General features: G+C 56.7%; 1 protein-coding gene and 1 long non-coding RNA gene across 3 annotated transcripts in view; one reads left to right on the forward strand and one right to left on the reverse strand.

Moving 5' to 3' along the window:
• The window catches only part of LOC125610768, a 12,310-nt gene extending 3,303 nt beyond the window's left edge, over positions 1 to 9,007 (forward strand). The window contains exons 2-3 of the long non-coding RNA XR_007340758.1: positions 5,770 to 5,772; positions 8,529 to 9,007. This is a non-coding gene — a long non-coding RNA (uncharacterized LOC125610768). The remainder of the gene's footprint in view (positions 1 to 5,769; positions 5,773 to 8,528) is intronic.
• The window catches only part of Tnfrsf8 (TNF receptor superfamily member 8), a 58,213-nt gene continuing 40,337 nt past the window's right edge, over positions 8,761 to 26,636 (reverse strand). Inside the window, exons 9-15 of one of the 2 annotated variants that reach the window (XM_048783588.1) lie at positions 22,736 to 22,826; positions 22,358 to 22,461; positions 20,872 to 20,973; positions 20,697 to 20,750; positions 13,908 to 13,933; positions 12,421 to 12,622; positions 8,761 to 9,365 (exon numbers count right to left, since the gene is read on the reverse strand). In XM_048783588.1, coding sequence (XP_048639545.1) covers positions 9,115 to 9,365; positions 12,421 to 12,622; positions 13,908 to 13,933; positions 20,697 to 20,750; positions 20,872 to 20,973; positions 22,358 to 22,461; positions 22,736 to 22,826 — 830 coding nt within the window. In that variant the 3' untranslated portion in view covers positions 8,761 to 9,114. Of the gene's footprint in view, positions 9,366 to 12,420; positions 12,626 to 13,907; positions 13,934 to 20,696; positions 20,751 to 20,871; positions 20,974 to 22,357; positions 22,462 to 22,735; positions 22,827 to 26,636 lie in introns of both variants that reach the window. The other variant, XM_048783587.1, reaches the window with a different exon arrangement.

The raw sequence follows: 26,636 nt of genomic DNA on the forward strand, positions 1-26,636 counted from the left end.
CCCCCCCCGAGCTCCCCACTATTGCTACTTCCCCCCGACTGCCGGCCAGCCCTCCAGCCTCCCTTCCCGGACCTGCAGAACAGTTTCCACCCACAAAATCGTCTGGGCCCTTTCTTCTTTAGAAACCTGGAGATGCAAATGTGGGGGGTGGGGTAGAGGCAGCAGCCACCCCAGACTTACACTGCCCCAGCGGCTCACTCCCGCCCTGCATTGCTCCCTCTTCCAGACCCCTCACCCCAAACACCGTGCACCCTGACCCCCACGAGGGGCCCTGTGTGCTGCTGAATTCTTGGTCCTTATAGCAGTTACCACCAGCCAATGAGGATCCCAGGAACTGTTAACCCCGAGGATCAGCACGCAAGAAGCTAACGTGATCCCAGACATTCTTCCCTGTCACTCTCCATGAAGGCAGGGCTGTGTCCCCAGCCCCCAACAGGGCATACAGTTTGGGGTTGAAACATATTTATTTAATAAATTAATGTATGAGCTTCATCCTTACCACATCCCTTTGGGGGCACTTTGCTTATGGAACCCATTCCACAGAGGAGGCAGTGGAGGCCCAGCGTCTGGGCTGGGTGTCTTCAGTGGGGCTCCAGGAGCACAGGCCTCAGTCGGGTGTGACACTGGAGAACTGCACTGCCCTGTGCTCCACAGCACCCAGCCGGTTCCTGACGTTTGGCAGATCTTCCCGGAGGACTGGATGAGATTGCGGCACTGGGGAGACATTGAAGGTCGTAGGAGGGAATGGCCGGAGCTAAGCTTTGGAAGGGAAAGTGGAATGGTAAGGCAGGAGGTACGTTCTGTAACCTGTGCATTTCCTGGCCCACAGACTCCTACACAGTATTCTACAGGGCCTGGAATTCAAATTCCAGCAAGGTAAACTTGAATTTCACCACGTTAATTAGCTTTCTTAAGCCAACTTTAGAATAGTGGTAAATTATAGGGAGGATGAAATGAAGCTCTATGTGGAGGTGGGTCCACAGCACAGTGTGACCCCAGCTTGAGCCGCAGTGGAAGGGCGTGGCTGAGCACTTGGGAGCTGACACGTCAACCAGGTGGCCTGGGTTTGAATCCTGGTTGTACCACTTAGCAGCTGTGTGACCTCAGGCAAGTGACTTAACTACTCTGTGCCTCAGTTTTCTCACTTGTAGTGTATGATAACGCGAGCCACTTCTGAATGCTCTGTGAGGTTTATAGCCTAAGAAATCGTTCCTATTGTCTCCCCTGAGACATGACTTTCTGGATGCCAGGGCTAGAACCCTTCATCTCTCTTATCAGAGCCTGGTGCAGAGGGCAGAGTGGCTCCCAGGAAAATTTGGTGAGTGAGCTGGCCCAGGGGGATGCTGGTTCACCTCATGAGTGCCCAACTGTCACAAGAGGGTCTTCCACCCGGGTGAGGGGCCCTCCCTCCACACACACCAAAGCCGTGGGTATTTCCTGAATGAAGTGTGATCACCGTGAAAAACAAAGTCCCCGCTGACTGCCTGTTCTTGCATAATCTGCCCACAGCTCTGCAACTTCCTGGCTGGGCTCTGTGCAGCCCCGGGGGCCCCCATCCTGCCCTAGAAGGTGCCAGATCCTGGCCACCCCGTCTTCTCAGGGGAGGCCAGGCAAGGCCTCCAGAGCTCAGTTTCCTTTCTAAAATCTAGAAGGTGCCTCCAATACTCTTGAAAATGTATTTTTTAGTTGTCATTGGACACAATACCTTGATTTTATTTTATTTATTCATTTTTGTGAGGTGCTGAGGATCAAGCCCAGCACCTTGCATGTGCTAGGCGACCGCTCTACCGCTGAGCTCCCGCCCCCGCCCCCGCCCCAGCCCCTCCGGTACCTTGAATCAGACAACTGGGGACTGGAGTCCCAGCCCCACCACCTGGAGACCCCATGGGTCCCGGAGTGCAAGGGTCCGCCTCCTGGCCAAGGGCCCACGCTCTGGGGCCAGAGAGACTTGGTTTGGATTCCAGCCAGGAGAATGGGGACCTTGCCAGGGTACTTCGCTTCCCAGGGCCAACGCCACGAACCACCCACAGTGGAAACACGGTGATAGGTGACGGTCAGCACCGTGCCAGGCCCAGCGTGTGGTCTCCAAAGGCTTTGACACTCCTCCATCCAAGCAGGGAGACCTATGTCCCCTCCCCATGCGTCTGGGCTCTGGACCTGCTGGGCCATCAGTGTGTCGAAAGTGACAGTGTTCGGGTTTGAAGACCCTGGCCCAGGCCCCAGCACCACGCTGAGGGAGCCCACACGGGTCTCAGAGGGCGCAGGTGGCCGACAAGAGGGTGCCAGCCCCCTTGGAAGTGGAGTCATCCGGAGGGAACCGTGTGAGGAGCGGGCCTCCCTGCCAAGCCCAGGCCCAGCCACAGAGTCGGGACCCACAGCGTGGCCACTGTTGTTCAAGCAGCAGAGTTGAGGTTGGTTTATCACATTGCGAGAGACAACCTGGACACTACGGCCAGGGCCTCACACCTGGGGTCCTTTAACGCTTAGGAGAAATGGCACCTGGCGTACTCCCCTGAAGGTCACGCTGCCGTCACACGACACGGGTGTGAGGAAGCCTCCAGGAGACGATCCCCCTGCACCCTCGGCAGGACCAGCTCTGTAATTCGGGGGACCCAGAGAGAAACAGAGCCCCTCGTTCAAACATTATTAATAGGTTGGACATGGTCACAGCGGAGCTTTGAGCTGAGCTCAGGGCACCCGAGCATGGGGCCTTCGGTGACCACACAGGTTACAAGCGGCAAAGAGGCAGAGCCCTGCTGTGAGAGCCTTGTCTCCTCTGATGACAGGACCACTGTGGCTCTTGCAAAACTGCTTCATAAGTAAGGATCCAGCTGTCTTCAAGTTACTTTCTTATTTGAGGCAGGGTCTCATCGCGTTGCCTGGGCTGGTCTCCATCACCTGGACTTACGGGCTCCGCTGTCCCCGCTTGCGAGTGGCTGGGACACAGGCGTGCACCACCGAGCCTGGGCTTCACCCGTTAGTTTGAACACCATGTTTTTTTAAGTCATCTTTGCTGCTCAGACGAGACGGTGGTTCCCCACCCCAGCCGGGGCCGTCTCTATCACATGCTGTTTGCCATGCGTCATCCCGACTCGGCTGTGGCCTCAACAATCACAGACCAAGGCGGGGCCCCGGGCTGACCAGTGGACCTCCACGGGCTCAATTTCCCATCTGTGAAATGAGGAGGCGTGTTCTTGACCTTGTCCTCCTTTGGGGATCCTGGTGTGGCCGAGAACAGGATACAGGTGTCACTGAGAGCAGACAGCTCTGCCGGGTCTCTGGACCTCACTGCCCCCTGCCCGAGTCTCCGTGGGTTTCAGAATCACACCTGCCTTCCAGGAAAGTGGCTTCAAGAACAAGCTCTGGTGGCTCAACTCTGGGTCCCTTCTGCCGGCCAGAGGAGGCAGAGCCACACCTGGCCTGCTGTTTTTGGTTGTTAATGGACTTTTATTTTATTTATTTATATGTGATGCTAAGAACCGAACCCAGTGCCTCCCACATGCCAAGCCAATGCTCTGCCCCTGAGCCCCAGCCCAGCCCCTGGGGCTGCTATTCCTTCCCATAAGTGGAGGACCAAGAGAGACTCCTTCTCACTTCCCGCTGCGCTTACATGGAGGTGAAACGAAAATTGTCAGGAGGCAGAGTGCCTGATGCTGTCTGTGACGCAGACCCCCTCCCTGAGAGGGTGTAGGGCCACCTGGGTGCAGGGAGGGACTCAGAATCACGGGGAAGGAGCCGAACCCCAGCTCTTGCACTTCCCAGCTGTGTGACCGTGGGCCAGCTGCTTCACCTCTCTGAACCTCCGTGTGGAAAGCCAACGCTGCTACCCAGGCTGACCAGCTCTCAGGACTACCATTATGAAGCCCAGATGCTCAGAGGATGTGCAGAGGGCAGGGCAAACCTGAGCTCTCGAAGAACGTGGCTTGACCTATCATTTGCTGGACACAGAATAGGTGCTCGGCTCTGGGCAGGGCCCCGCATCCACGTGGCCGCTCAGCCTCTTGCAAGGCAAGTATCAGGTCCATTTTGCAGACCAGGAACCCCAAGGTGAAAGGCGCAAGGGTTCTGCTTGAGAACTGCCGTGGACTGGCCGACTGGAGGCCGAACCCCGATGGCATCTGTCCGTGGCCCAGCTCAGGCGACCGTCGAGGCACATCCTCCACGAGGGCTGGAGGGTTAAGGAAGAAGGTGAGGCCCACACTGACTCCATGAGGCCAAGACAACCCAGGCTCATGCCTCTGAGAGCAGACGCCAGGCCAAAGCCCGACAAGGGCCACCAGCCGCCCCAGGACTTTCCGGTTTGGTTTTCGCTCTCCCTGGAAGATACCCGAAGAAGAGGAACCAAGACCCACCGACTGCTCACCTCCTGCAGCAACATAACCAGGAATGCGGTCTGGCTCTCGGTACCTTCTGAGAAAATGCATCCAACTGTTTCCTGGCCACCAGTGGGTGCGGCCAGCGCCCCCCACTTCCCTCCGAAATAGGTTAACACAATGGCTGGCGCCCATGGCTTGGCCCTTCTAGCTCTTGGCTGGGATAATACTAGGATGTTTATTGTTCTAACAGGAGGAAAACACAAAGAAACAGAGTGGTGTTCTTCTGATAAATCTGCCCCACCAGCTGCCCATGACCAGGCCTCCCCCTCGTGCCTCCTTCACCCACCTGGTGCGCCCTTTGTTTTTCCCGAATCTTGAGGCCGGGGCTTTCCCACCTCAGGGCCTTTGCATTGACCATTCCCTACCTTCTAGACCTTGAGCCAGGCCCATTGGTGCATGTCTGTGATCCCAATAACTCAGGAGGCTGAGGCAGGAGGATCGCAAGTTTGAGGCCAGCATCAGCAACTTAGGGAGATCTCGCTGGTTTTTACATCATTCAGGCAGAGCTCAAAGGGGCAATTCCACAGGGCGGCCTCCCCCAATTCCTTGAGCCCTCCCCTCTGGACCCTGCCCTGGAGCCCAGACTGGGGCTCCTGGAAGCACACAGCATGATCCGGCTCCCAGATTCCCTTATGGGGCACCACTGTCTGCCCACCTGCTGGGCGACGTGAGCGAGCCTGTCTGTGTGCCAAGGAGTCTCTGCAGATCTCAAGTGCAATGCAGTACAGACTGGAATATTCCAGAATCATGATCGGTTCCCTCCAGAGAAGCCTGCAGCACCTCACAAACGTGCCCAGAGTTTAGAGGTCAGCAAACAGCCAGTCCTGACTGATGTGAAGGGTCCTCGGCAGCACGGAGAGCAAGAGGAGGCCTGTCCGCTGTGGACGCTCCACATGACCCAACGCCACGGGAGGCCAAGTGTCCAGGCTACCCAAACCCCTGGTTCAACTGAACAGAGCAGAAGGTCTGGGGGGCAGCTTTGGAACCCACCACCAGCTACAATGGTTTTCTGGGAGACAAATGTTCCGAGTTCAGTGCTTTTCAAAGGTGACCCCTTAGCAGAAGGAGGGAGCTGATGCTGCAGCAAGGGGTCATTCAGGGGCAAGTGGCCACGGGCTGCAGGGAGAACACAGTTGCTAATAAGTGAGCGCAAGCCACGTGTCAGGTGACACCTCAGAGAAGTCCCACAACCCTACCAGGCAGAGGCTGCCATCCCCATTTCAGAGGCGGAAACGGAGACAGGGTTGGTCCCTTCCAGAACTCATAGTGAAACTTAACTGTCGCTGCGGCCCCACTGGGAGGCGGGGAGCTTAAGAGGTGTTTTGATCATTCGCAACACTCTCGTGGGACCGCAGTAATTCTCTCAGGTGAGTTCTCGCCCCTGGGGTCTGAGTTCGTTACCCCAGAGCAGGTTGTTACAAAGTAAGGCAGCCCCTCATGCTCTGTCCCTCCAGGTACACCCACTTCGCATACAATTTTCTGCCCCAAGTTGAAGCAGCACAAGGCCCTCACCAGATGTCACCATGCAGTCTTGGACTTCCTGCCCTTCAAAACTGAGACAAAATGAACCTCTTTTCTCTGTAACTTACCCCAACTCAAGTGCTCTGTTATAGCAACAGAAAATGGACCAAGACACTATGTTCTTCCAGTGTTCCTCCCAAATCTCAAGGCCAGGGCATCATGGAAAACAATCAAGAATACTGGCTGATAAATGGCAGAGGAGGGATTTGAGCCTGGGCCTGACCCCAGAGCACTACTCCACTCTGCAGAGGAATGGCAGCTGGAGAGCCACCCTTTGTCCCTACATAGTTTTATTTCTACTCAGCTTGACACATCAGTGTCTGGTGACAAGGGACAAAAAAGAGCAGGGCCCAGCCTGGGTCTTCAGGACTCACTCCTGGGAGGACTGTGGAGATGGAGAGAGAGCTGCCCTGGGAAGTGGTCCTCCTGCTCCGGTTTAGGGACTGAGCTTCTAGGAATCCTGTAGTTTCCAACCTGCGAGGCCGCCTTCCACACAATGGCCCTTTTGTGAAGGCAACAGCTTCCGCAGGACATTATCACTCGCTGTCACCCCTGCTTATAACTGTTCAGGAAGAGGCGGGGGTGGGGGAGTTTCTTTTAAAAACGTTTTTTATTAGTGCATTTTAATTGTACACAAGATGGGATTTGTTGTTACACATTGGAACCTGCACATAATGACATCATTTGTTTTATGTGGTGCTGAGGATCGAACCTAGGGCCTCACACATGCTAGGCAAGCGCTCTGCACTGAGTGCCAGCCCCAGCCCCAGCCCCGGCCCCGGGGAAGGGTTCTTAACAGCCTGGGAATTGCTGCCCTGAGGGTCCTTGTCCACCTGTCCTCTTGAACATCAGAACAGCCAGAGGTTAAGGAGCCCACCTGGTCTCTGTCAAGTTGGAGATGCCCCTGGCTCCTGAGCTGACCACATGGCAGGCAGCAGCTGGTTCGGGCTGGAGATGGGGCTGCAGTCCTGGGGGTGGGGTGGGCAGGGTCACCTGCCATGGCTGTGGGTCTCCTCCATCCCACACAGAGCCACATTCAGGGGGACGCTCCAGGCTGGCTGCATGCAGTGGGAGGAGGTCCAGAGTGGCCCTGAGCTGCACCCAGGTGGGCAGGGTTGGGGGCTCTGCGGGGCACAGGAGCCCAGGGCTTGCATGGCCCCCGTCTTCTCCCACCTCCAGAGCCTCCTTTCCCAAAGCTGCAGGGCTCATCCCAGCCAGAGGGAGGGAGGCCTGGAGAGGCCCAGGGTCCCTGTGCAAACGCCCTCAGGCAGCCCTGTGCAAAGAGCAGGCTTTGGCTCCGGGGTGTGTGTCGTGGAGGACAAGTCTGCCTCCGAGGACAAAAAGAACTGAGGATATGAGAAGGTGCCTGTCCTCCGCAAGTGTCCAGGATGCACAGGGATCCCTGACCTGGGTGAGAGGCCCTTTGACCTTCCTGCTCAGAGGCTGTCAAACACTCCATTTCCACCGTCATTCCTCGGTCTCACAATTTTTCTTTTTATTTTCTGCGTGTGTTTTCCTGGGACTGAACCCAGGGGCGCTCCACCACTGAGCTACATCCTCTGCCCTTTTTATTGTATTCTGAGACAGGGTCTAACTACATTGCTCAGATGGTCAAGTCTGGCCTTGAACTCTCGATCCTCCTGCCTCAGCCCTGGAACTGCTGGGATTCCACGTGCACACCACCAAGCCCAGATCAATTCTTCATTTTTCCTACAGATTTTTAGAGGGTTAAACGTTTTGTCAACAGCCACCAGGCCATAGAGTGCCTTATCCTGTTAAAGTGTGTGGCCATATTCTCGGGCCAAGGTTGCCAGCCGGCTCTGCTCGGCAGGAACAGGGTGGTGTCCACTCGACCCTCAAGGCTGCAGCTCTGGGGGCCACTCTGTCCTAGCACAGGACAACTGGGCAACTACTGCTTGACCCACTCAAATTCCTGGCCAGTACACAGTCCTGGCATAACCACCTCTCACGGTGCCTCGGACTCTCCAACTTTCCCCAAAACATCTGAGTGGTTTCAGAAACCACCCTCGTGATTCCTGAGCGGTCAACTTCCTCCAGAGAGGCTGGCTGGTGAGTAAACAGCTCCTGGGGCTGGCCCCTGAGGGTAAGTCCAGGGGTGTCCGGGCTGCACAGATGCTTCAGCGGTTACTTGTTTGTTCTAAGAGGCTGCAGGCCCAGGGGCTGACCCACAGGCGGGATGTTAGGGCAGCTTTAGTCCTTACTGTGGAACACAGAGCCCCTGGGGTCTCGGCCACCTTCTCCCTTCAGTGCAGAGTAGAGTCGAATGTCCTGAGCCCAGGGTGCTTTCCAGCATCCACACCCTGGTGGGTGCAGAGCAGCGGAATGGGCCCAGGGCGGGTGCTGGTGGCTTCTCAAGCGTGGCAAATCTAGGAGGTGGCAAATCTAGGAGGTGGCAAATCTGGGAGGTGGCAAATCTAGGAGGTGGCAAATCTGGGAGGTGGCTTTCCACTCCCAGGACAGAGCAGGAGGCGCTTCAGAACAGCGGAGGCCCCCGCAGGCTGCAGGCTGCACACGGGAGGAGTCCCGGGGCAGAGCCGAGGCCCTTCGCCAGCAGCACTGGGCGGCAGCGCCTCCAGCCAGGGTGGGCGCTGCAGGCGCGGAGGTCTGCAGACACCTGGGCCCTGAAAGGCCTCCTGCTCGGGGCTGAGTGGGGACTTCTGGGAGGAGTGGATGGACCTGGGCTCACCATGGGGGCTGGGCAGGGAAGGGGCTGCCGCAGGGAGGTCCGCAGCCTGGGGAGGCTGGGGCGAGGTGCAGCGCCACAGCTGTAGCCCACATGGTGCCAGCGCCAACACCCACTCCTCGACTTCCCTTCTGACTCAGGAGAAAAAACCACAGGCGCTGGCACCGTGCCCGCTGGGAGCCATGTTTACAGTAACTGGGGGCTGGGGCATGCCAGCAGGCCTGATGTGTCAGCTCTGAGGCCCAGGGACAGGGGAGGGACACAGGGTGTGGACAGGGACTGGGAACCAGCCTCGTGCTCACTCCCTCAGTGGGCGCTGGCCCGATGCTGGGCACTGGTCCTGGTGGCGAGTTTCAGGTGCCACCGCTGAGACCAGGCTCTGGGCAGCAGCAGAGCCGGGTGCCCCATCCCCGGTCCACTACTAGACGCTGGGCCTCAGTCCAAGGCACACGATCTTCTGCCCCGCTGGCCTCCAAGGGGCACCAGCTGCCCTCCCGCAGCCCAGGTTGGGCCTCACTTCCCAGAGGCCACTGTGGGCCCCAAGTCCTCCTTGCCTTCTTCCTCCACAGAGAACATGACGTCCCCGCAGCTGCCCAGGGGCGGTTCTGTCTCCTGCTCTGGGTAATGTGGGCCATGGTCCGCCTCCAGCTCCGGCTCCGGCTCCGCCTCAGGCCCCACAGGCCCCACGGGGCCCCGGCCCTCAGACGCCTCTGTCTTCACAGTCCCCACGATCACTGTGTCAGCCTTCATGATGTAGATCTTCTCTGCAAGGCAAAAGGATGGGTGAGGAGGGGAGGCCAGAGCCCAGAACGGGAGCAAGGAGGCAGAAGAGGGGCCGAGTCCCTCCTCCTCTACCACTGCTGCTGTGTGATTTCAGGCAGATGACACACCCTTTCTGATGCACAGAACTGGCCCACATGCTACTTAATAGGGATGCTCATGATTTTGGAGGCACTTCTTTGGGGATGGGTAGGGAAGGAGAGAACGTGGCTGGGAGACCAAGGGAGCTGTGGGGAAAGGCCAGCAGCTACAAGGAGCAGCCGCACTGAGCATCCCCAGGCGCTCCCCACGCGTCAGCTCTGGGCCCCCCAGACGAGACCCTGCAGCCTGGCAAGGTCAGATGAGCCCCCCAAGGTCATCAGGGGAAAGCACAGAGGGAACTCCCACTCGCCAGGCAACCCTCTCTGCTTCCATCCACTTGCCTAAAGCAGACACCTGGGGCCACTAACTTGTCCCCTCTGCCTGGGACTGAAAGTCCTGCATCTCAGGGGCCCCTCAGGCCACGCAAACCCAGCCAGCTGGAGGCATGGACAACGGCCTTGGCCCTGCTAATCAGCAGCAGCTGGTGACCTGGATAGCCTCAGTGGGGGCAGTCTTGGAGTGTCTTGCTTGGGGCCCATCTCTCCGTGGCCTCGTGGCCTACAGGCAGAGTGGGTCTGGGTCATCATCACTTGGATGAGGACCCGGCACAGGCCCCTGGCTGGTGTGGGGGCTTCCAGTTGGGCTTCTCATGGAAGGAGACACGGAGGCTCGGGGAGGTGAGGTCCCGAGAGGCTGGGAAGGCAGGTCGATGGCCTCAGGCTCCGGCCAGGGCCCAGCTCCAGCTGTCCCCCCCTAGACTCTGGAGGCTGAATGAGGAAACTCGAGAGGGAACTTGAGAGCAGGGGTGGGGTGGCACAGGGGTACAGGGACCCCTGCCTCCTGGGTGACCCGGTTACACCCATCAGATTTAGGAACCCCAGAAAGGTTCTCAAGGACCCTGCGTCCTCGGCCCGTTGCATAACACAGCTCTTCTATTTTGGGTTTTTATAAGCTCAGGAGAGAGAGAAGTGTTAGAAAGAACGGTGAGAACCAGAGGGCGGGGAACAGGGGACCGCGGAGCGCCCCAAGCCCCAGAGCAGGCAGCTGGCCTCGCGCCCCAGCCTCCGCCTTCCACCACGCCTGTGGGCCCCCCGCCTGGGGAGCACTGATCACAGGGGCCGGAGGCTGTGTGCAAGGGGTCCCCAGGTGGCGACAGAAGGGAGGGCAGAGGGCAGACAGCAGGAGAGAGGAGAGGCGGGAAGATAGGACGTCGGGGAAGAGTGGTCGGTTTGGACAGAAGCAGCCAAAGCTGGGACCAAGCTGTCACCCCTTACATGTCACTAGGCCTGGTCCCTCTGGCTCTGCCCCATCACAGGGCTGCCCACCTCCAGCTGTGGGGGGCTCTTCCTGCCCACCCAGGGCTCTGAGGGGGTTGTCTTGGACAGGGGAGGGGGGGGGGCCCCATGCCTGGTACCCAGGAGGAGACAGGAAGCTGGGGTGGCATCAGAAGGACAGGGGTCATCTATGTCCTGCTGTCCAGGAGAAGCTCCAAGGCCTTCCCTTGGCAGTGTGGCCTACCCCGCTGCACGCCAGTGAGGCCAGCGGGCTGCTGGAGAAGGCGGCCCATGGACTAGAGCAGCCGGAACCTGGGGAGAGCCGGCCCTCCCCTCCCTCGCTCGGCTCCCTGGGCCCCGAGTTCCATCCAGGATTGCTCAGCGTGGGCTTGAACATTCCAACGAGGACTTAATTCTCAGGAAATTTGAAGGGGAAGCCTTTGGCATTTCCCCAAAACACATTCTTTTCAAAGAAAACTTCCTGAAAGTTGTGATTGCAAAAGTTTGTTCAAGAGGAAATACTGCCCTGAAGTTCTCCCACCAGGGCCTGCCGTGGAAATGGGCAGAACATCAAATGCTCTCTGCTATTATCTGAGGGTCAGTTTCCCTCCCAGAGAAGGAGGAGAGGGGGCCCACCGAGGCCTGCCCCGGGGAGCTCCCGCCTGGTAGAGGCGGAGAAGGCCCAGGCTGGGTGCTGGGCCCCTGGGTGGAAGAGCCCAAGGTCTCAGGGTAGGCAGCAGAGGGGCACCTGGCCTACTCCGTAGAGCAGAGAGGGCAGAGAGGGCTTCCTGGAAGAGGAGCCTCAGGAATTTACTGGACTTGAGGGAGGGGAGTTGGTTGTTCCTTGCAGAGAGGCTCAGAGGTGAGACAGGTCTGAAAGTTCTGGAAACCACCATGAAGTGGGAGGCAGACCAGCAGGGTCCAGTAGGTGAGTCTGGTAGGGAGGGGCTAGCTTGACTGCCAACTGAGAGCCCCAGATTTGTGCTGAAGGGGACGGGGACTGCGGCAGGGTTTGAGCAGGGGTGGAATCTGGGCAGGTACATACTTTGGGGGAAGTGCTCTGGTTGTTCCAGGCCAGCAGCAAGTTTGTCCAAGCTCAAGGGCAGCCACAGCTGGGGAGTGCTGGGTTCCCTGGCCCAACATGGTCTCTGTGCTTCTGCAGAGGCCAGCGGACAAGCCAAGGGCTGCAGAGCCCAGCAGATGCGGGTTGAGGCCCAGCTGCATCCTTCTCAGCCATAGGAGAGGCAAAAGGACCTCACTGGGCTAAGCCACAGCTTCCTCCTTTGTAACATGGGGAGAAGGACACCGTCCCCAGAAGGTGTCATGACAGTAAGAGGCAAAGACATGTGCCAAACAAGTGGCAGGTCTCAGGGTCACGGGCACCTCCACTCCTGTCTCTGGGTGGGGGGCTGGGGTGGCCTTCATATCATCTTTCCTTTAACGATGGCACACATTGTGCTCAGGAATCTATGCTCAAGTCCCTGGTGGTTCCAGGAGGTCAACCCATAGCCTTTCTACCTCAGCAGAACTCACACGGGGCAGCCGCAGGGCAAGATGCAGGGGAATCCTGCCCTTCCCGGTGGACGTCGAGGTCCTAGGGTCTCCAGTTTCCACCCAGAGTCCAGCACCCAGCTCCCCGCAGCTCCCCGAGCCACACGGGGAACCCTGAAACAGGCTGACTCACCGATCTTGTTATTGGTGTGCTCTGTGGACACTCGGGGCTCAGGGGGGTCCCTGGGGGATGAGGGGGCCCCGCCTGGGCTGGAATCCAGCAGGGGCAGGCTCTCCGGGCAGGCTGCCCCCACATTGACACAGGTCTCCGCAGCCGGGGGGCTCACAAAGCTCTTCTCTTCTGTGCTGGGCTCGGTCTCCAATGCACTTCTGGGCTGCTGTGGGAAGGGAATGGGCGCTGAGCAGGGCATCCCAACTCCCCATGTCCCCAAATGGTGACACCCTCTTTTCTTCACCCCTAAAACCTCCAGGGAGTCTCCCCTCTGCTTTAAACCTTACCACAAGCAGGGGCTGGGGTTGTGTGTCAGGGATAGAGTGCTTGCCTAGCATGCTTGAGGCACTGAGTTCGATCCTCAGCACCACATAAGTGTAAAATAAAAATATTGTGTCCACTTAAAACTAAAAAATAAATATTAAAAAAAAAAGATGTTAAAAAAAAAAAAAAGCTGCCACAAGCATTCCAGGGAGTGCTGTGCGTAGCATCCCAGGCACCATGGTAGCTTTTAATTCGTACCAAATAACAAGGATGGCAGTCAGCGACTGACACGGTACCCACTGTGTGCAGAGCCCTGTTCTAACACACTAGCGCGTCGATCCTCCCAACCATCCCATGAGGAGCGGGATTTCAGCACCTGCCCCTTTAACAATGAGGAAACCAAGGCACAGAGGAACCGAGTAACTGTATCCAAGCGTCTCAGCCAGCGCCCCTCCGCCAGCTCCCGAGACCAGCGCCCTACCTCACGTCCCCACACAGCCCTGGGAAGCTGGGCCCAGGACGGGGCACCAGGACAAGCCTAGCAAGGCCCCAGACGCCCCCTGTACCGGTGGCTGGAAGAACTGCAGGAGTGGTGGCAAAGGCCCCAGCCCAGCGCAGGGCACACGGAGAGCACTCCCTAAGGAATGAGGGGACCTCCCCCTCGGAGGCAGCTCAGGAGACACAAAGCCAGGCTCAAGCCCTCATGGAGCCCTGACTAGTAGCCTCTTAACTTGTCCAGGCCACTGTGTCCCTTTTGTGAAACAGGACAACATAGCAGCTCCTGAGTGTCACGAGCACCCGAGACACTTTTAGAAAGCAGGTGGCCGGCTTGCAGCCAGTGCTCAGTAGGTGGCGAGTTTAAGTTTGTGCTGCTGGTTTGCCATCTAGCTTCAGGTCTTCAAGACCCAGGAGTGGAGGACAGTGGGACGCCGAGCCCTTCTCCTGACCCGACGGTCCTGATGCAAGCCCTTCTGGAAATCCCCTGCGGCTGTGCCAGGAGCCCAGGCTGCTGTGGGTGGAGCCCTCGTCCCTGGCCCGGCCTGCCAGGCTCCGTGCTCCCCGAAGGGGCCCAACTCTGGGCACTTGGGAGAGAAGGGAACGACCCTCCCCCGCGGCCCTCAAACCCACAGGCTGATGGGAAAGGTCAGACTCAGGGGCTGGGTGAGGTATGGGGAGGTACTTACTGCCAGGTTCCTCCTGGGTCTGGAATCTGCAAAAAAGCAAAGAACAGCAGCTTCAGCCAGGAGGGGGCGGCCACCAACCCCCCCCCCATACCTGTCAGCTTTCCCCGCAAGGTAGGTGGGCGGTGCTGACTCCCAGCCCAGGGCTCAGGCCCTCAGTCTGGAGTATGGTGGCGGGTTCAGGGTCAGGTCACCTCCCAATGCTCAGCTGAGTTGGAGACCTGGGGGACCCCAGGGGACCTCCCCTCCCTACTACTCTCACTTGGAGGGATTAAGCCAATTAGCACACTGGACCCTGCCCGACTCCCCACACCCCAACAGGCACAACGGCTGGTCAGGGGGAGCACACGCCCCAACCTGAGCCCAGGAGGCTTCTGCTGGCCAGAAGGTGCCTGTGGCTGCTGCCACCACCTTGCAGCCTCTAGGGGCTGGACAGCCCAGAATCCTGAGAGTGCCCTGCAGAGCCCCCTAGAGGACCTCAAGGCAAGGGACAGGGAGGACAATGGACCCTGAGGGTTTTAGCTGAGCCCTGACGGAGGCTCCTGGAGCCAGCTCCCCCCAGGACCTTTCCGAGATCCACTTCGTCTTCCATGTGCCTGAAAGAGCCCGGGCTGCCGGCCTGGGGAGGACGGTGGCTTACTTCCTCCCGAGCCACCCTGTGTGGTCTCAGGAGGTGCCAAACAGTGAGTCTTGGGCATGACCTTGACTTTGGTTTTGTGTGTGTGAGGCGGGGTATTAAGGGTTGAACTCAGGATGCTCTACCGCTGAGCCACACCCCAGCCCTTTTTATTTTTTTAGACAGGGCCTCACCAGGTTGCTGAGGCTGGCTTTGAACTTTTTTTTTTTTAATATTTAGTTTTTAGTTGTAGTTGGATACATATCTTTATTTTATTTACTTATTTTTATGTGGTGCTGAGGATGGAACCCAGGGCCTTGCGCGTGCTAGGCGAGCGCTCTACCGCTGAGCCCCAAGCCCAGCCCTGGCTTTGAACCCTTGATCCCCCTGCCTCAGCCCCCCCAAGTCACTGGGATGGTGGGCGTGCACCACTGCACCTGGCTCAGGCACAACCCTTACCTCCTCATCTAAAGGGCCCCCAGCTCTGGTGTTCTCCCTCGTGAACCAGGGGCCGGGTCATGGCTGAAAATCTCCTGACACTTAATGGCCCACTGGCCAGCTAAGAAAAACAGGGGGGCACCTGCCATCGAGTCCACGACAGAGCAGGCCACCCAGGCCCAGCACAGCCCTGAAGGATCCCACAGAGGCCACCCGCAGAGACCCAGAACGTGCTGTCAGGCCTGTGCAGTGGGCCCACCTGCCTAGAGGTCAGCCCGCTGCCGCTAGGACACGCTTTCTGGACCCGGCAGCCCTGAATCCCCGCCGACACGTCTGTGCAGGCCAACCAACCAGCCAACGAGACAAAATGCCAATCTGACTGCAGTGTGGCCGTGCAGCAGGACCCTCGGTGGCTTTAGGACGCGCTCCTGGGGCTTCGTGTACAAGCCCCGTCAGCAGTGGACCGCGTCTGACGGGGAAATGGGCCAGACTGAGGCTCAAAGATAACGAGGCAGAGCCTCAATGTAGCCCACGTGCCCACCGACGTATCCTTCCTGGTAACTGCTGTTGGGGGGAGGGGTGGGGGTGGGGGGTGTCACATCCGGAGGTCACAGCTTGGGACCTTGAGGGGGATGCCATCCTCTGCCAAGTCATGACTTTGATACTCTTTGGCCTCAGGCATATTTTAAAAAATGATGTCAACGGAGCCCAATCTCTCTCCTGAGAATAATCTGGAATTTCGTAAACAGCCAGCTGATGTTTGCTGCCAAGGCTTTGGGGAGGGCCAGGAGAAAAAGTGTGTACCGAAGTAACAAGACAAAATAAACAGAAGCAACCAACTCGGCCTGGGGAGGAGGTGGCCAGCTGGCTCTCAGAGATGCCCGTGCCCTGTGAACGGGTTGGTTGGTTGGTTGGTTTTTGGGCACCAGGTGCTGAACCCAGGAGTGCTTAACCCAGAGCCACACCCCCAACCCCTTTTTAAGATATTTTATTTAAAGACAGGGTCTTGCTGAGTTGCTTAGGGCCTCGCTAAATTGAAGAGGCTGGCTTTGAACTTGCAATCCTCCTGCCTCAGCCTCCCGAGTTATTGGGATTTGTGGGGGCCACCGTGCCCAAAGGGTTTCATCTTTTTAAGAGCCGTCTGTGGTGAACCTCAGCCCTTTGGCCCAACTGACCTTCTCTGGGGACCACACCCTCAGGAAGTCCTAAAGAGAACCAGAAGGCAGAGGACAGCGGGTACTTAACAAACACCTGAAAGGCAGCCAAACACCCCGCGGGGCCACCTGGGCGGACGGCAGCAGCTTACTTCACTGTTCTGAGCCTGGTCTCCTTATCTGGAAAGTGGGACAGACCTACCAGCCCCTGAAGGTTTGATGAAGGTCGGGGGGGGGCTCTCAGCCTGCAGTGACCGGGGCTAAGTCAGACCAAGCCCCTGGACCCTGGGTGTGGCCCTCTGTTCTGTGAACTTCCTCCCCCACACCCAGAGCCCGGTCTCGCTGCAAGAAAAACATCAGACCAAGCCCAGCGACGAGGACATCCTGCAGAATGCCTGGCCACCGCCTGCAAACTGCCGAGGCCACCAAGGTCAAGGAAAGCCTGAGCCTTGGGCCACCGGAGGGAGGCGATGAGAGGACTAAAGGTGGGGGTGGTGGCACCTTATGAGCCAAGTGAGTGTGATGAAGTGTGGGTGTCACTAACAACAAGGAGACCACGCCACTGTTTACAGTGACAAAGGACACACTGTGTGAGATGCTAAGCAGGGAGGCCTTCCTGTGGGGGGCTCGGAGGACCCTGAGCCACGTTCTCAATGTTCCATAAATCTAACGCTCCTCCAAAAAGTGAAGTGCATTCAGAATTTTTTTTTTTCCTGATCAAAATGTGACCAAGGGAAAGTGCCAGGCTGCTGCTGGCACACAGTGGGTCGCACAAAGCCTGGGGTGTTGACACGGCTGGCCTCAACCTCTCGGAAAAACAGACCATCAGGTGACACCGAAGACGCTTGAAAACAAGTGTCAAATGACACAAGGTAACAAGGCAGGATCCAGAAGGTTCTGGCCTCTGCCTGCAGCCCTGTGACAACCCGCAAGTGCTTTGATAAAGACCCAAAGCAAATCCTGCCGAGGGCAGAGGTCAGATTTCACAAAGCTTCAGTCCGGCTCAGTTACGGTTTCCTTGCTTTTTGGAATAACCACGATCTTCCCAGAAAACCTCCGGGGGCCAAGCCCAGGTCACACTGTGCAGCAGTGACCTGGGGACAAGAACGTGGCATCCCAAGGCTGCTCGCTCAGTGGGCCGAGCGCCAAGAGCACAATGAGTCCTGACGCAGGTGTCAGAGCTCTGGGTCCCTCCCGTCCCTGTCACAGTCCTCCTGCAGCCCCGAGGAAGGAGTAGGCGTAGAGGCCCCGCCAGGCTTTGGTGCCAGGCGTCCCTAGGTTCACACCTGGAGCTCCTTGGAGAGATGACCCAGGAGGGGTTCAGGGAGGAGGGGACAAGATCAGCCAGGAGTTTCTTATAAGTGATGCCGGGCGCAGTGGCGCACACCTATGATCGCAGCAGCTCTGGAGGTTGAGGCAGGAGGATCCCAGGTCCAAAGCCAGCCTCATCAATTTAGCGAGGCACTAAGCGACTCAGTGAGACCCTGTCTCTAAATAAAATACAAAATAGGGCTGGGGGTGTGACTCAGTGGTCGAGTGCCCCTGAGTTCCAGTAACAACAACAAAAAAAGAAGTGACACAGGCCTATAATCCCAGTGACTCGGGAGGCTTCGGGAAGAGGATTGCAAGTTGGAGGCCAGCCTCAGCAACCTGGCAAGCTGCTATCTCAAAATAAAAAATAAAGATTCAGGGATGTAGCTCAGTGGTAGACCCCTGGGTTCAATCCACAGTACCCCCTCCCCCTAAAAAAGTGTCCAAATCACTAAGAGATGGGGGGCATGTCACACAAGGACACAGGAGCCAGCTTGAGGGGGCTGCCCAGTCTGGGCCAGTGACCTCGCAGTCTGTTACAATGGTGGTAACTAACAGATCATGACAGATGACAGCACGTTGAATCAAACAGAAATCCAGGAATCCATCTGGATATAAATGTACAAATGAAGAAAACGAAACCTGATAAGAACTGGCTGCTGACACAATTTCACAGGGGAGAGGCCTGGCAGACCTCGGCTTCCAGGAAGGGGCAGGTGGCGGCCCAGCAGGATGCCCTGGAAGGCCGGCATCACTTCTGACATCCTCCAGCCCAAGGCCTGACCCACTCACAGCAAACCCCAGACAATCTCCAAGTCGGGCATCTGCTGGGTCCCCAGCCTGCACCCTTCCTGAGCGCCTGGGGTGACCGTGACGGAGAGAGGCAGAAACTGGCCCAGGAGGGAGGGAGGAGGCTCATTAACACAGAGGTTTACACCTGGGGTTCTCAACCAGGAGCAGTTTTGCCCACAGGGGGGCCTAGTGACAATATCTGGTGACATTTCTGGTTGTCACAACTGGGGGATGTGACTGTCATCTCGTGAGCTGCTGAACATCCTATGACATGCAGAAGAGTCCCCACAGCAAAGAATCATCTGCTCTGTGGCACTGAGGGTGACATCAGAAACCCAGCCTGGGGGCTGGGGCTGGGGCTCAGTGGCCGAGCGCGTGCCTAGCATGCCTGAGGCGCTGGGTTTGGATCCCCAGCACCACATAAAAAACCAAATAAGCAAAATAAAGGTTGCGTCCATCTACAACTAAAAAACCCCAAAAAACCAGCCTGGGACTGGCTAAGCACGTGGCCTTCAGCAAGGTGACCACGTCTTCCTGCACCTTGGGCTGCTCATCTGCAGGGAGTAGGTGCCTCACAGGTTGCTGCAGGTGTCAAAGGAGATCAAGGGTGTGCTGTGCCAATGCCTGTCACCGGGACACGGGCAGTACAGTCGAGGCCACTCAGGGAGGGAGCGTGACCCCCAGGGAAGGAGAGCGCCCCTGGAGAAGTCCCCGATGTGCCTGGGGGTGGGGGGGAAGCACAGTCCCATCCACTCCTCTCTGGCCCATCCCCACAGTGACACTGGTCTGAAAGCTTGGAGAGCCAGGACAGATGCCGTCCCTCACAGAGCCTGCTCCAGGATGGACGGACGGCGAGCATATCAGGGGGCTCCTCCGCAGCTCTTGGGCCGGGGGCTGGAGTGGCGCCCGCTCTCTGTGCCCACCTGTGTCCTGCTGCCTGCCGACCCCTCCCTTCTCGGGCCTGGTTACCCAGACCCGGGGGACCCACAGGAAGCCAGGGGGCCAGAAAGGGCCTAGTCAGACTGTCCCCCGCTGAGTCTGGGCTCAGGTCCTCAGGTTTGGCCTCTTAAGGGAAGGGAGGTGTCTTTGGGCCTTTTTTTTTTTTTTCTTTTTGTAACAAAACTGCTCTCACAAAGGTTTAAAAGAAGAAAACAAACTGACGGCAATGGAAAGTCTAATACTAGAAAAATGTCAAGAAAGCAAATGGCAGTTTCAATGCGACACGGAGCCCGACAGGTCACGGAAACAGGCTTGAAACCACCAAAACAAAAAGCCCCTGCAGAGGGAGCGCAGCTCATGTCGGAAACTCAGCGGATTCAAAACAGCCTCGGCGGACCGTGTTTTTGTGCCCAGGTCAAGAGTCGGCCCACTGCCAGGCTCCCAAGGGTCCTGGGGGACTCTTGGGACAGGGGCAGTGGCTGTGTCTCTAGACCACTGGGCTCTTGGGTGGGCACTGGGTGGTGGACAGAGCTGAGGGGAGGAAGCAGCGGGAAGCGCTGAGGCCCCTACAGCAGCCGGACAGAATTCTCAAGGAGCAGTGCCCCGGCCAGCTGTCCCCCACCCTCCGAGCCTCATCTCCTCCCTGTGGATCGACCACCACCAGGTCACCAGAAGCTGCCTCATAAGCCAGGAAGCAAGGCAATTCCCCAGTCTATGCAGAGCCCAAGAGTCAGGGCCCTGCACACAGTAGGTGCTCAGCTGATGCCTATGGAGTGCTAAGGAGGACCTCGCCCAGAGAGGCTGCCCAGGGAGACGAGGCCCTGGGTACGAGATGACCCAGGGGGCCCTGGGCACGAGGTGACCCCGGTCCCAGTGAAAGCTGCAGGAACCCTGCCTGGGCCTGGGGGGGAGGGGTCAGGAGCCCTGACTGCTGCCTGGAAGGTCAGCCTAGAGGTTGGTTGGCGACAAGAGCAGGGACCAGGGAGGGGTCAAGCCACCTGGGACCCGGGAGGCCTGGACTCTTGTGGGAAAAGGCCCCAGCAATCAACCGAGTGCTGCCCGTGGGCCTGGGCTCCGCTGTGCTCAGGAGGCCACTCGATTCCCTCCCACGCGGCCTTCCCAGTGGGCCCCACTGTCCCCGCTTCACAGGCAAGGACACTGAGGCACAGGCACTAGGCAACTCCCCAAGGCCACGGGGGGGGGGGGCCTGTAAGGGGTGGACGCTGGGCTCGGCCTGCAGGCTGCCCTCTTCACCTGGGCCCCACCAGGGTCTGCTCAGGAGGGCAGGAAGGGGGGCAGTCAGGACAGGGGGGCCAGGCGGGAGGGTGAGAGCCGCGGTGGCTTGGTCCGCACCAGCGCCCCGCACAACCCAGAGCCCCAGCCCAACCCACAACCAGTTTTCTCCCACGTTACATCCCCATTAGAGACGAGGCTGGAGAGAAAGGAGGGGCGACCCCGGAGGCCGTACAGATGGGCCAGGGCTGGGCTGGGAGGAGGCCAGTCTCCCGAGCCCAGACCCAGGGGGCGCTGTGGGACACTTACCCACAGGCTCCAGCTTGGGCGGGAAGGGCTGGGCTGGGTGGCACAGGTGGAGCTCTGAAACGACATCAGGAAGAGGGCTGGGCACTGGTCCCAGAGCGTGGGACAGGCAGGGACCCCGGCCAAGCTGGCCCAGAGCAAGCATCCTTCCCAGGTCCCCAAGGACACCTCCACTCACTCTGCCGAAATCGCCTCCTACAGGCCCTCTGGTGACACAGGAGGAAGAAGGTGGAACCAACCACCAGAACCAGCACCATGATCACCCAGAAGAGCATGGGTCCTGAAACACAGAGATGTCCTTTATTCTTTGCCCAAGAACACTGAGCTGGGGGCCTTCACTACAACCACACAGGACTAGCCACAGACTACTTCCTCCTTCTCTTGGGACTTGGATTCCATTGTGGCTAACAGTCGTTGGTCTTTTCCCAAGCCAGAGCTATATCTGATCCCGCCTTCCCTACCTGGCTCCAGGAAGCTGATTGATATTTCTAGTTGCGAGAAGAGCAAACCATTTTAGAGGTGTCAAGGAAGCTGAAGAGGAAATTGAGGTTCAAAAGAACAAAGACTAGGGGCCGTGGAGGAGGGCACAGTGTGGCTAGAGCCAGGGCAGGGAGGATGGATCACTGAGGAGGACGGAGTGGAAGGCTGATCAGATGGGCCGTCTCAGCCAGTTAGCGGCCATTACTGTCTCCAGCCCCCTCCCCATCCTACCCAGTCACCCTGAGGGGTGGGAGAGTCACCACGCAGGCCAGGCCAGGCAGACCCCAGAGCCTGTGCGCTTGTTATCTGGGTATAGATGTGGAGGTGCAGCCCAGGATGGGGGGCTCTAACAAGTTCCCAGGGGGACTGAGGCTGCGGGGTCAGGACGCAACTTTGAGAACTACTGGCTTGAGAACTATCGCCACCTAGCGTCAGTGGCTGGAACTGCCAGTCCTAAAAGGGATTGCCTGGTTATCAGTTCACAGGAGCTAAGGGACGGTGGCCAATGTGCCTCACAGGTGCTAACCACATGCCACATGCTTACAACCCTGCACGGCCTATGCTGCTACCGTTTCACAGTTGAGAAAACCGAGGCTCAAAGGGATTATGCAACTAGTCAGGGTCATGTAGTCACTCAACAAATTTTTTCTGAGTAGCAATTACAGCCGTATGGATAGGACGTGAGGAAAAAAAAAAACCCTATTTGCAATAGTCAAAGAATAGGAGCTGGGTGCAGTGGTACAGGCCCGTAATCCCATGACTCAGGAGGCTGAGGCAGGAGGACTGTAAGTTCAAGGCCAGCCTCTACAACTTAGCTAGACCTTGTCTCAAAATTTAAAACTAGAAAGGGCTGTCACTCTGTGGAAGAGCACCCCTGGGTTCCATCCCCAGTAACAAAAAAAAAAAAAGGTTGGGGCTGTGGCTCATGGTAGAGCACTTGCCTAGCACACGCAAGGCCCTGGGTCCGATCCTCAGAACCAGATAAAAATAAATAAAATCAAAAGATGCAAGCATGATATTTAAAAGAAGAAGACAGAAAGGAAAGGAAAGAAGCATACAAAGAACAGTAATTAGCACGCAGGCAGCTGAGTGGCAGCTGTAAGTCAAGCGCCAGGAGTCTGGGGTCAACCTTGATTCCCCACCCCCGCCCCAGGCCACACCTCCCAGCCCCTCCCCATCCTTACCTGGGTCCAGAATGGGCTTTCCCGTGGAGGGGAGGGAGACGGTGGAGCTGGGCAGCATCCTGCTGGTGTGGGAGTCCACCAGGGGGCTCAGGGTGGGGGCCGTGCTGCAGGGAGAGTCAGACAGGGGTGACAATAGAGTTGGAAAAGGGGGACAAAGCCTGGGTCCCCAGAACCTCTGCCCAAAGTCCCTGCCGGGGACACTGCAGGGACAAGGTTTCCAGCATTCTGGCACAGAGCCCAGAATAGCTTGTGGGCTTGACATGGGGGACCCAGCCCAGGCCACTCTGCCTCTAGCCCAGCTGTCCCAGGAACCCCCGGGCATGGCAGGGGCAGTGCCATCTCTGCCGCAGCCAGAGGGAGAAGAGGGGACAGAATCACCTGGCAGGAGCCTCACTGCTTCCTGGGGTGCTGCAGTCGGGGTGGGTCCCTGGGGGACGCAGCTCATAGGTGGTGTCCCTCTCAGCCACACCTGTGGGGTGGGAGGCAACATGGAGTCAGAGCCGAGGAAGAACCCGGGTCTCCAGGGAGGACTTAACTGGGAACTGGGGACCCGCCAGGAGGTAGTCACTTCTGAGATGAGCAGATCTGTGTTTCAGAGGTCAAAACAGAGAAGCTGTGTTCACCCAGGAGGGGGCCCTGGGCTCTGGGCCTCCTGATTTTACTTCAGAGAAACCTTGAAGGAGGGCCCGACGCTGACCTTCCCAATTCTGTCTGTCCCTCTCTGACTCTGTTTGCCTCTAGAACTTTTTTCCTGAGCTGCTTTCTTCTGCAGCGACCTGGATTCCGGGAACAACAAGTCTGATTGACAGGCATCTTGATGGCAAGAAGGGCCAGGTTGGCAGCACAGATCCCCCGTGATGAGCTCCCCTCCAAGCAGGGGCGGTGTCCCAGGAAGGAGCCCAGGCAGCCCGGAGGCATGATGGGGACTGAATCATCCCCTCAAGCCAAGAAGCAGGATCGCCTCCTTTGCCAGCATTCCCCCGCACTGTAAGACCTCCAGGTTTCTGTCAGCCGCTCTGTCACTGTGCCTCTGTATCTGTCCTCCCGGTGTGGCCATTAAAGCCCCTTTCCTTCCCTTCCCCACCACTGGGGACGGGCAGATGGAACAGAGGGCTGACTGTGGCCGTGGGACTCCAGTTACAACCTGAAATCCCCTAATTTTTAAATGTAGTCTTGATTCTTTAAGGGATTTTTTTGAATCAACTTTATTGTGGCATAATTTTTTTTTTTTAAGTGCTGGGGATCAAACCCAGGACCTGCACATGATAGACAAGTGCTAAACAGTGCTCACCCACTGAGCTATACCCCCAGCTCCCAGGCATAATTCATGTACATGAAAAAGTCCCCTCCGTGCACAGCTTAATGAATTCTGATGAACGTAATTATAACTCCAATCAAAACAGAAACCATGGGGCTCCGTGGTAGAGCACTTGCCCCACATGTGTGAGGCACTGGGTTTGATTCTCAGCACCGAATATAAATAAATGAAAAAATAAAGGTCCATTAACAACGAAAAAATATTTTAAAAAAAAGAAAAGAAACAGAAACCACTTCTACAGCCCCACAAAGTTCCCTGGCGGCTCTCCTCCTCCCCCAGCCCTCCCCAGCCTGTAGGCACGGCCAGCCATTGACCTGCTTCACATCCCCACGGGGGAGTCGCCTGTTCCAGAATCTCATACAGACGGATGCATTCAGCGCGTGCTCTTTGGTGCCTGCCTTCTTTCACACGGAATAACGTTTCCGAGATTCACCCTGCGTCAGGACCCTTTTATTGCCCGTAGAAAGCTGCCATAGCGGTGGGACACTGTCATATGTCTGCTCGTGAATTGACTGGCCTTGGGCTTATCGTCAGTTTGAAGCTAGTTCAGATAAAGCAGCGTATCATTTCCTTTCTCTCCTACCCAGGAGGGGTGGCTGGGTTGTCCTGTTGGACAAAGTGTTCCGAGCTGGTCACCTCTGATCTGACCCAGTGACCATATTGTACAGATGTAGAGGACCACAGAGCTCAAGACAGAGCCAGGACGCAGGGAGGGGCAAGGGCCAGCCCAGGGCTCTCTCCATTGGACCACACCACCCCCTGCCTGTGGCCTGGGCACCTTCTTATAAGCTTACCATTAACTGCTTTTCTGAAGCAGAAAAAATTTGGCCCACATTTGAAACAGGCTGTGACTCATTACTACACCTCTCTAACCCACAGCCCTGGTGGCTGCACTTCTTTGATGTGGTACAAAGAACCCCCTCAACACACCTCCTTTCCAGAAAGATCTCACAGTGCATCTCAAATTTTTCCTGAAACACACAGAAGAGACAGTGGGACCCTGATTAGTCTCCTTCGGCTGCTCAGGTCCTCAGGAATTCTCCTCTTTAGGGAGGTCTCCCAAGACAGATGCTGCATCTTTTCCACCTATTTCCTGGATTACTGGTACCTGAATCAGCTGAAGTCTGGTGGCCATAGGGTACGGGAAGTGGATGTCATTTGTTAGGAGAGCCTCTCTATATTAGTAAGTCAGCATTTGAACTGGCATTTGAAATGTCATTGGACTTCAGTGAGCTCTACTTTGAGAGGACAGGGAGTTCTGGGGCCCAAACACATCGTGTCTACACCCAATCAATGCTATGAGAGCAGAGAGAGTCCCATGTCTCCCAGTGGCAGCCTGGTGTGGTCAGACAGCCCAGGGTCTGAGCTGCTGCTGGGACACCTGCTGGAATCCAGCAACAGAGCTGCTGTCCCTCCTCTAAACACAGAGGGACTCCCTGGGTGCCTCTCATTCCCTCTCCAGAGGGAATGTAACTTCCTCCTCCCTCCCTGGGTTAGTGACCCTCCCTGTTTTTCTCCTCCTTTGGATCAGGAGATAAAGAAGAGGCTCTGTCTAACCCCCTAGGTAGTCTGACTTGTTCTCTGGTAAGGGTCTACTAGAATAGTGGGGAGGGTCTTCCTACTTTTAGGTTCCATTTAGGAACTTAAAAAAAAAAAAAAAAAGACATTGGGGAGGATCATGAACTGAAATTGATTTCCATGCATGCATGAGGTTGTCGGAATAAACCCAACTACTGTGTATAACATAAAGCTCTAATTAAAGCCAACCAACCAACTAAAGAAACAAAAAGGATAATATTTACTGGACTAAAGTACTTCTCTTTGAATCCAAATACTCAATTCCTAAGCCATTTTTAAATTGTCAAATTGTCTTACCTTCAAGGTGAAATGGATTCTCTTTTTGTATACCCAGCAATTGCTCAAAATCAGGTAAAATCTTCATGTTCACATTTGGACTATAAATTTCTTGTCAGCTTTTTGTTTTTCCTGGAGTTTCCAACTGCCTTTTTTTTTTTCTTTTTTCTTTTTAGATTGTTGTTGTTGAGAAAAGAATAGTGTGCCTCCCCCACATCCTCAGACTGTTCCACTCTACTAACCATGAATAGCACAGCAAATGTCCCTTTTATCCTGGAGACACTTCCCTGGAGCCTTCCCTGTCCCTGCTCTGATCTGGCTCATCTGTCCTGCAGCAAGCTGTCATTCCGGGACTTTTCCTTCCTGTTCTCCTGTGGTACAGTCACTGTTTTTTAGGTTCCATGGATTCCTCTCCTTTTGCTTTTTGCCACCTCATTTAGCTGCATCAGATCTTCAAACAGCTCTCTAAGAGATGATACACGAAGAAAAGTTCTGGACATTTTACACCAGAAAATGTTTTTATTTTGCCTTGAAATTCAATTGCAATTTAGCTGGATACACATAGGTTCTGAACTAAGACGAAGGTGGTATGGTCCAGTGGAGAGTGCTAAGAGCTGACCCTCGGGCTCCCTGCACTCCAGCTGTAGCCTCAGTTCTGTGGTTTGCTCCCCCCATAAAACAAGGTGGCTGGGTGGGATCAGAGGTGCCCAGCTTTGGACTGCCCCTCAGACATTCTGACTGTGTGCCCAGCACAGTGACCCTCCTACCCCAGGTATTTACTCATGAGAAATAAAAACATCTGTTCACCCAAGACTTATCCAAGAAAATTCACAGCTGCATTTGCATTGTAACAGCCCCAAACGGAGGGGTGTGGACGTTCACCTTCACGCCTGGGTGTGCGTAATTCATTCCTCCTGCTTGCTCTTGGTTGGTCCTTTGATCTGAAATCTCATATTATTCAAGTCAAGTGCACAGAGAACGTTGGGGTGACACTGTGGGTGTGAAGCCTATGGCAGTGACCAGGTCAGGAGGGCCTTGGAAAACGGGCAGAAGACCCAAGGTGATAGGGTGTGCACGGAGGGAACCGGGATGCCTCGGCTGGCAGGA

The sequence above is a fragment of the Marmota marmota genome, unplaced genomic scaffold (assembly GCF_001458135.2).
Source record: "Marmota marmota marmota unplaced genomic scaffold, marMar, whole genome shotgun sequence".
Taxonomy (NCBI): Eukaryota; Metazoa; Chordata; class Mammalia; order Rodentia; family Sciuridae; genus Marmota; species Marmota marmota.